This window comes from Daphnia pulex, chromosome 12 (genome assembly GCF_021134715.1).
Source record: "Daphnia pulex isolate KAP4 chromosome 12, ASM2113471v1".
NCBI classification, from domain to species: Eukaryota; Metazoa; Arthropoda; class Branchiopoda; order Diplostraca; family Daphniidae; genus Daphnia; species Daphnia pulex.
The window spans coordinates 5,486,204-5,496,315 of NC_060028.1; the positions used below are offsets into that span (position 1 = coordinate 5,486,204).

General features: G+C 46.9%; 1 protein-coding gene across 1 annotated transcript in view; it reads left to right on the forward strand.

Moving 5' to 3' along the window:
- LOC124210100 (MOXD1 homolog 2-like) overlaps nucleotides 1-2,030 on the forward strand; it is a 43,783-nt gene extending 41,753 nt beyond the window's left edge. Inside the window, exon 12 of the mRNA XM_046608413.1 lies at nucleotides 10-2,030. Within this exon, the coding sequence (XP_046464369.1) occupies nucleotides 10-654 (645 nt within the window). The 3' untranslated portion in view covers nucleotides 655-2,030. The remainder of the gene's footprint in view (nucleotides 1-9) is intronic.
- Nucleotides 2,031-10,112: the final 8,082 nt, after the last annotated feature.

A 10,112-nucleotide genomic window follows, 5' to 3' on the forward strand; every position in this document is an offset into this window, starting at 1 on the left:
GATGTACAGGGATCAACGGCGCCGGATTATTACGCTCCCAACATCACCCAGCCACTGCCGGAGGCTGATCCATCAGTTTGCGCTCCACGGGGAACGCTTCCGCCGAGGCCGGCCAACGTGGCCAAAACGCCTCACAGGAAGAACGTCAACGGCGGCGTTTCTGGCAACGTCCAGCGGAATCGAACGGCCACCACGACCCACGCCCCGGCGACGGTTCCAGCTCTGACGACGACGACGACGACGACGAGCCGGTCGGCATCCATCACAACTGGGCGGCCTTCATTAGCGGCGGAGAGCAGCAGCGGTCAATTGAATCATAACGGCCAAGTGGCCTCCGTCTGGGGTCAGGGCGTGTCATTGAACCACGAGAAAGCGGCGGCCGCTCCGCTTCCTCCGTCGTCGGTGGTGATCGAGACGCCGTTGAACGACGTCATTCATTTGCACAACCACTCAGCGGCGACCCAGGAGACGACGGCCAGCCAGGAGCTCAGCAGCCGTCGCGCTTCAGTCATGCAGAATTCGTCCGAGTCGACATCCCCCCGACTAGGCTCCTTCACCATTATCCTAATTGCCTTGTGTTGTACATACAACAGTGTCTGGGCCAGCAGCAGCTGCGGCCGCAGCAGTAGCAGTAGGAGGAGAAGCAGCTTATAACTCGGCTCCTGCAGTCCTGCTCTTCGAGTTTCGACACTCGCAATACAACAACACTGACTAGTGACTATACTGTACAGAAGAGATGATGTGGCTTTTGGAGAGGGGCGGGCAGACGGAGTGAAGGGGGGAAAAGAAGAAGCTGGCCCGGTCGTCGGTCGGTTGTCATGTCTTTGTGTTGTGTGCCGTGTGTGCTGTGTGCTGTGTGCTGTGTGCTGTGTGCTGTGTATGTTTGCACTGGGCTATTTATTCGTCGTTTTCGTCAAGGAATAAGCAAAGGCAAATGCCCAGTGAAGAGAGAAGAGAGAAGGCCGGCCACCAATAAGTCGACTTTGAAGGGAGGGAGTGGCCCAGTTGACAAAAGAGAAGAAAATCATAGAGCACGCACACACACACACACGTCACAAGAGTTATATCTAATCATACACGTACATAAATGTAACAACAAACTTCCCTAGCTACTACCAACTACCCTCCATCCGTTTCTCTTTCCATACACCACCCAGTCCACCCCCCAACCCCCATCTTTTATTCCTCACTCCTCTTCTCTTGCCTTCCTTGTCGTCCCTCTCGTTTTTTTTTCTTTTTCTTTTTCTTTTATTGTTGTATATGTCCGTGTGTAACCGGACCACGCCCACCCCCTCCATCTCTCGTGCTGCCCCCCATCCCGGCTCGACGTTATTCCACATTGAAGAAAAAAGGGAAAAAGAATAAAGAAAGAAATAAGTGACTATAGTACTATAATAAAAGTTAAAAAAAATGCCAAGTGCCATACTGTTCATATTTGTACATATACAACAAGAGAGAGCCACCCGTAACGAGAGTCACAAAAGACACGATGCTGCTGTACCGTTGGGCTCCTTTTTTTTTATTCTCTCATTGTTCGAATTGATTCTGATCATTCTAATAATAACCGACTAGCTCTCCGCTCTTGATTGGCGTGTTCCTTATTTCTTTATAGAGATTCGACCCCTCCCACATCCCCCCCCCACACACCCTCCGACCTCCACGACAAAAGAAGAAGAAGAAGAAAAAATACGTTTGAATCATTTTGACATGTTGACAATTATTGTACCGACGTCACACAAAATAAGCAATGTAAATGTACGTAAAAAAAAGAAGAGAAGCAGAGAGAAAAAATTGTTGGCACTGGATTTTTATAATGAACTACATTTTTTGTTGTTGTTGTCTGTATTTTGTGCGTGTCATTCGTGTCTTTATTTGTGCATCATTCTGCGCCCCTTCATCCCAAAGTCGTTTTCTTATTTTATTTTTGATTATTTCTTTCTCTCTCTCTCTCTCTTTCTATACATATATACATATACATAATATGCCAATAGACCTGTGAAATGAGATATAAAATACAAGATTAACTCGGACTTACGACTCATAGCTTTAGCTTATACGGTTGAAGTCTCACATGGCAGGCCATTGCCCAACTCAAAAGAGCGCAATAAAAGGGCGGAGACAACAGGGGAGGGGGGCGACAATAGGGGTGGAAGAGAAGCCCGAGCGGATGGCGGATGAGAAATGTCATTATTGGCGGGGAATTTTACACAATAAGGTCGTCGACGAGATGAATAATATATTGGGTGATGCAGGACGAGAATACAGCCAACCCCCTCATCCACCTCCCTCCACCTCCCTCAATCTACCACACACACACACACACACACACCAATGACAGGATGAATTAGTGCTCCGATTGTATGCTCTGTGTGCGCGACGCGCCAGGAATGCTTCCGTGATTGCTGTCGGCCAGCCAGCCAGCCCGTCGCTGTATGTACACTCCGCAATGTGTTGGGGGGGGGGGGGGGGAGAAAAGGATCGCCATATATAGGAGCCCAGCCGGGCTGTTGCTGCTCCTCATTCTTCGTGCCGAACAGCGTGAAGAACATTTGGCACACAACGAATGATGATGGCGTCGTTGAGCACCGTCAAAGATGGCCAAAGAGAGGGGGGGGGATGCTGTGTTTGTGTGCAGCAGCAGTAGCAGCAGCAGCGGCGTTGTGTAGGAGCTGCTGCTCGCCGTTGTACATCACATCAATGACGAGCGCAAAAGGAGGAGCTGCTGGCACAGAGGAGAGGAAGCATTCCGCCAGTTTCCTCCCGGCGGGACCATCCGTTGTTTGACGAGTCAATCGTAGATACTATAACCCGACGCCGGAAGAACTAGCTGGTACAGCCGGCCGGCCAGCCCGCTTTCAACTTGATGGAACGTTGAATGTCTCTCGGCTGCTGTGCGGTGATGTCGACATGCCCGCCCGGCTCACGCTCACTGTGTGTGTGCCCCAGTCTCAGCTGTGCACGCTCCTCCTCGGGAAGACGGTGAATGCGTGCCGTCATTTTGATGGGGCGCCATCAAAGGAGAGAAAGGCGCTGACGTGAACATCACGGCCAAGTCGTTCGGCTCTAATTGAAATCCGCATTAACCCATCCATCATCATACTTTGTGCCATCATCTCGTCGCTCGGTTCACGGTGACTTGGCCATCGGGCACAATAAATGGCGCGGGCTATTTCTTTCTTCTTTCTTTCTCTTCTACATGACGGGCGTCCGTTCCAATCTGCAACCGAGATGATGACTAGATTACAAATGTTCCCATTCAAAAGGTTATAGAACGTTACAACGTCCTGATTCTTTGAAGCCGTACAAGAATTCTCGGTGTCGAGCCGTTTTTTTTTTTTTTTTTTTTTTCGGAGATCCGTTTTCTGTCCCCATTGCGGGTCTTATGGCATTTCGATGCATCTACATGGATCAAATCCGTTTTTCAAACCGTAAACTCAAAAAGAAAAGAATAAGGCAAAAAAACACGAGAGGAATAGATGGAATCGTGCGCCTCGCGTTACTTCTGCTCGTGTTCGGCTTCCACAAACTTCTCTCATTTGCATTCAAATCGAACTACATCTCAAAAAGAGTAGACCCAATCGCCGTTCCGTGGGCGCCCAGATGTGCTGTGTCTATGTCTGTGTGTGTGTTTACTGTATAGACATCGGGGCTAGTTGAACCGCAGTCTAACAACAGCAACAACGACAGGGTCGCCGAGTTCCTGTACCGAAATTTCTTCTTTTCTTTTCTTTCTTCGAAAAAAAAAAAAAGTGTGCACCATCATCATCATCATCGTTTCCAATTGCCTGACACGCACGCACGGGAGGCCTCCCTTTCAACTACGACTCGACTACTACTCTACTTGTACATCTACCCACGTCATACATTTGTATTTAGATAATATATATATATGGTAAGACATTGGTGCTGGTGTCTGCTGCCCGGCAAAAAGCTTTTTTTTTCTTTTTTCTTTTTTCTTTTTTCGTTCCTCTGGGGCCGCTGGCGCGAGCGAGCGCGGGAGAGACAAGAACGAGAGAGTAATTAAGATCTCATACGAGATTCCGTCGATTCATCCGTCGGCCAGCTTTCCAGCGCGGCTTCCACGTGGCGACTTGCACTATGCCCAACATCAGCACACACACACACACACACACACAATAGTTTGTAGATGATGAATAGAATGTGGCTTAGCAGCAGCAGCAGCAGCAGCAGCAGCCGGCGGACCACTTCTTCTTTCTCTTTTCTTTCTTGTTATTTCGGCAGCTTTCAAGCTTCTTAGCGACTTGCCGATCTGAAAAACCCTCCCAATCTCCCGACACCGTTTTTATCTGTAATAATAAGTACCAAATCATCAAAGATGCTGGCGTGGTTCTCTCTTCTTCTTCTTCTTCTTTTTCTTCTTCCTTTTATTTTCTTTCTGTAGCATATATATCTCCCTTCGGGCCTCATTCGTCGATGGAAGCGTCAGAGTTATCCTACACTTCGTTAGAGACCCCGACTGCCAGCTTCACACGATATATACTGTAGCAATCATGAGAAATGTTGTGTTTTTTTTTAATACTTTCTATTTTTCTTTTTTTTCTTTTTTGTTCTTTTTCGTTTGCTCTCTTTTTACAGTTACAAGGAAAAACAAGCGAGCAACAACATTCCCCTGGAAAAACAAAATTTAATTGGTGTACAGCGCAGACTCTAGGTGCTCGTAAGAAACAAAGATGACGTGCTCATAATCATCCATCATTCCGGGTATCGACGAGCAACCTGCTTCTTTGATCTTTTTTCGAGTGGAAAAAAAGAGGCAAATAATAAGAAACAAGAGGGGGGGATCCTCTTTAGCCACCAATGGAGGGATATACAGCCCGATACATGTAAGCTATAGGTTAGGTAGTAGTCACGGCGACGCGACCGTGTTGCCTGTCTGATACCGGCTCATCACTTTCTGCTTGTAGGTTATCTGTTCAACATCAGGAACGGCAAGGATCTAATTCCCCCTCCCCGCCCCCCCTGTTCGTGTGTTTCTCAGCAGCCGACCGAGTCGCTTTTCGAGTTGCCCCAGTGCCGTTCATCAAACAACAACAAACAACACAACGCCATAGCGTCAGAAACTTGAAACGGCATGTTGTATAGGACTCTCCATGAGCATTGGAGCTTTACAACGCGGTATACAGGATCTTATATGTGGTGTGCGTCGGGTGCGCGTACGTGGCATATATGTATAATATGTACTGGTGTATAAGGAGCCACTTTACGGATCACTGCCGACTGTACAGACCATCCGGGTGGTTTCCATCACCATTCTGCCTCCAGACGGATGACCACACCATTTATTACCGCCGCGGCTTGTTGACCGCAGCGTGTATAACACAAAAGACTTTGCGGGTCCAATTAAAATTTAAGACAATCAAAGTTAGCTATATTGAAGATAATATAATATCGTTCTAGAAATTGAAAAGATTTTTAGCTTGTTTGGCTTTTTTTTTCTTTTTAATTTAATTTATCTTTTGGCATCGAAGAATTCGTTTGGACGTTTTTCTTTTCGAGAGGGAAGAAGAATTGTCGCAACGCGACGAGAGGCAAAAGCAAAAGAAAGCAATGCCAGTCAGCAATTACATCATTTCCCTCGACATTTCCGAGGGCTGCCGAAAAGGAGAGAAAAATGTCAACGAATAAATAGCGGAACTCAGCAGCAGTCGAGAAATGCAGAGTTTTGAAATTCTTTTGTCGTGAACTTGGAGAGTTTTTGAACGCGTGGGACTTTTCAGTCGTCGCTCATCGCGGCCGCAATTCCCCCCGCAGAAGAACTGATAGAGAAAATGCACGTTTTTCAAATGATAAGTGACGAAAGTCAAACACTCAGACCCAGTTTTCTTTTTCTTTTTACGTTCCCGGATAAGCTGTAATAACCTTGCACGCCATTCAAAACATTTTCGTGTGGGAATTCAAAAACAGTTTGAAGAGTAATGAAAAATTTAACAACAACAAAAACAACCAAAAGGGAGAGAGAGAGAGAGAGGGAGTAAGAGAGAGAACTGTTTTGGGCGAAACCCAGAAAGTGGCAAGACAGTTGTGAGCACGACGAATGATCAATGAGGTGGGAGCAATTTGGCAATGCTATCAACTCAAATTAGCAGTTGTGAAAGCGCAGTGTTGGCTGCGCTAGGGCCGCGTTCTTAAACTCTCTTTCTCTTGTGCGAGCGCACAGGGGACGGCGGAGGCCATTTTGGTCTGTTAAACTATTTCAGCCATTAGTTGGTAGTGCGTGAGAGTGGAGTGAAAAGCTTTGGGAATTATATTAGAAGTAGGGCGGCTTATCTCGGAGAGCTATCGACCGTCTAATTATTCTTTCTCACTTTGGAAAATCTCTGGCCGTAGTGGGCCAGTTTCCAAAGGCCTACGGTGAGACGAAGCAGCCGGCGGTGCCCGCCACTTCATCTATGCAGTACGTAACACTCTGGAAATCTTGCCATCGCCCTTCTATATCTTTCCCAGCCAGATTTAAACTGGAGATGGCGTGAACGGTATAATCGCCCAACTCCTTGCCTGCCTCGCTGCCTGCGCCCGTGTTCTTTCTTTCAAGATTGATCACGTATACCCGTTCGACAGCCAGCGAGGCCAGAGTCTCAAATAAACGGTTCCTTAAAGTACCAATATTTATGAGGATAATAGCCAAGTCAATAGGGCATTTTCGACATGGGGTCTTCTCCGTATATATAAATAGATATAGCGCAGATGGGATTTTAGGAAGCAGCTCTCTGGTTTGCCGTGGGACAATGTTGATTCAGTTGAGACGAGATGGATAGTGTTCCAGCTCCCGGGATTCCTACTACAACACACATTTACTGTAGATATAAAGCTATATAGTAGAAAACGCCAGGCCAATACTCTCAAGAGCCAATACCGAAGAGGTCGGACTAATGGGAAGACTGACGAGAGAGTACGACGCTCTCACCCGTCACGTCACGAGCAAACATAATTGAACATTGATGGTTGTCTCACGGATATGGACCGAGGCCGTAGATCAAACAATAGCAAGTGCGCTGTGCGCGAGCCAGCAGATAAAATATAATATTTTGTAGACAGCACACCAAGACTCGCCGGCGGGAAATTCAATCTGCTGTACAGTCTTGGTCCCAATTCAAACTCTCGGGGGATAGGAAACTAGGAGGTTAATCGAAAACTGCCGAAGAAATGGAAGATTTATAGCTTGGAACTTTTTTTTTATTTATTTATCACACGTGAAAAAAATAAAAGGGGAAAATCGACGGGCGAAAATAGCCAAGATCGCATCAAATGGGAGGAAAGGGAGGGCACCAGACCAATCGTCCAATCCGGGATTGAGAGGACCAACACCGTCCTTAACTCGATTCTAGTTTCATGCATCCGAACTGTGATGCGAGAATCGATCGATCCCGTAACGGCCTCCTCACTTCCCCATCAGTGTCGACGGCTGATGCCTTTCGCCTCCGGTTGTATCCATCCGACACCTCTCTTTGTATAAACTAGTGCGCCATTTGCGGATGAAAGTAGCCGAGCAGAAGCAGGGTATAACTCTCGACGGTCTCCCTATCTAATAACGGGGGAAAAAAGACCCGGTGACGAGTCCGGTGAGAACGTGTGAGCGTTGAGGTCGAGTCCGACTGCGCTTCTGAATTCTAGATGCATTATAAGCACTCTCCGATATCAAAGGGGTTTCCCCCCTAACTTTCTTTCTCTCCTTCTCTGTCAATTCTCTATCCCAGCCCATCCCTCAGGGTAGCTGCTCCCGCTCTCCCCGCTCATCAGTAAAAGCTATCGGGGAGATAATGAGATACTCTTTAGATCTCTCAGTCTCTTCTGTCCTCCGCTCGGCTGGCTTGATCCAGCTTTTATGTTTCCACGACTATCTCTAAGCTATACCAAACGGAGTCCTGGAAATAAAGCGGCGGTGGGAGGAAAGAGGTTTCTCCTTTCTATACCCTAGCTTCTATATATATGCACACACACACATAGTGGAGTAGGTTTTCTGTTTTCGTCATCCGTCGTTGAGCGGGGACCGCGCTTTGCTCTTTCTCTTCTCCATTTTTGTATCTCTCTCCCTTTTCAAACGTACTAAGCGGGTGCGCGTCCTAATATACTCGTTTCCGGACGCAAAGTGGCAATCCGGAAGAAGACGCCGACAGCCAGCAACAGCCACTGGGACATATCCTCGAGCAACTCCTTTTTGGCGGAAACTATGCTATAAGGTTGCTTGCCGTGCAGTCACCTAAGTGACGCCAGGTTAGAGGGTCCGGGCGAAAAGCGCTGGAAGAATTTATGATTAGACACATTAGATTCAATTCTGGGTAATAGGCTATACCGATATGTTTGTTTGTTAGATATTTTCTTCTCCCTATTTTAAAGGCAACTGGTCGACCACGTACGTATACTTATAGACGCCTGGCTCCTTGCGTGTCGTAGTAACTATAGTGAGATAGAGAGCAAAGCGCTAGAGAGAATAAGGAGGTTCGCAACTGTCTAACTCGGGGCTCCTTAAGTAGGATTCATTGCCAATCGGGCGGCAGTAAATCGTCACACGCTGACGCGCTCGCCATACGTGCCCGTTCTGACGTCGTACATTTGGGCCTGGTCTCCATCCGTCAGCGGCCACATTACTCGCACAATATATACACAGGATACTATGCCGAGAACTGAACTGTACACACCTTTTGGCTCCGCTGAGCCCTATATATATACAAGTGCTTTTGCAGCACACTAATCCGACCTCTCTGTTCGATGATAATGGCCACTGGGATACACGAGAGGCGTGTGTACGCCGTCTGACTTGCTCTCCTTTTTTCCTCCTCTTCCAGTTCTGTCTGTGGATTTTTATTTGATTTTCTTGCCTTCCCCTTTTTTTATGAGACTCGAAATGTCTCTCGTCAGTGTCGGCGTGCGAGCTGCTGTTAACGGCCGCCGACATCTTTCAACTCCTCCCGCCCCTCTCTCGTCTTAGTCGTCTGTTGAAAACTTGACAGTCTTGACTGCATTTGAGATTGTCGCCAACTAAGCTCTCGGAGCAGCTTTTTTTCTTCTCTTTTTTTTTCTTGATTTCTTTCTTCCCGTTTCCTTTATCCCTTTAAATGGGATAGGAGCCAAAAAATATTGTAATGAGATCCGTCGTCGACGTGTTGTGCCATGCACTTGGTCCAAGTGTGCAACCTGCACGTATCCACTTATTCGGCATCGTACGACGTGATTTAGTAACTGCTGTATTCGGACTCTCGGCGACTCTCGGCTGCACCGATGAATGACTGCGGATTTTTACGATGGATTTGAGCGCGAGTTACTACCGCTCGTTCGAATTCCGGATGGAAGAAAGCGAAAAGAGTCAGAAGGGGCTTGCCGATTGCCAATTTCTTTCTTCTTTTTACAACTTCACGGACTGCGATGCCGTCATGTACTTGCTTACTTGCACAGAGGGGAGAGAAAGATGATGATGGAGAAAAACAGGGGAGAAGTAGTTCTCTATTCTAGTTTATACTGATGTTGTTAGTGCCCCCGGCGGTATGTGGTGCGCTATCGATTTGAATAGTTAAATCCATGCAAAGTGTGTGCATAAAAATAAAAACTATATTTAGGTTTCCCTGCGCATCTCAATTCTTATGCAGATGTATTGCACATTGTGGCTCTCTATGTGTCGCCTTGCATTAACAACATATCTTGGTTAAATCGGGTTAAATTAAATCAAGAACAGATTTGCTCGTTTATTTATTGAAATCTCATTTGGAGACCAGAAATGGAACTAGTAATGTACATATATTCCGACAGGCTGTTGTTGCAAGCTGCATCATTTGAATCGGCGAAGAACATTTTGCGACATGTTGCTGTTCCTCCTCAATCGGGCATTGGGGAATCGTCGAATGAATTTATCAGGCTTTCTTTTTCCTTGGTAGAGATCAACTAATTTGTTCTATACCATCTGGTGGCAGTTTTGGATCTACATTTCCGACAAGCGGTCGACGACATGTATAAATGCGATATAAAGGGAGGATTTGGTAGGGGAGGGAACCTTGGTATCCAGACAATGCCGGAGCAGTAGTATTTGGAATTAGCCATCTGGTTACGAATCTGCTTGATTATCGAAAAGAGCCGAAAAAGAGCGAGAAAGAAGGGGACGA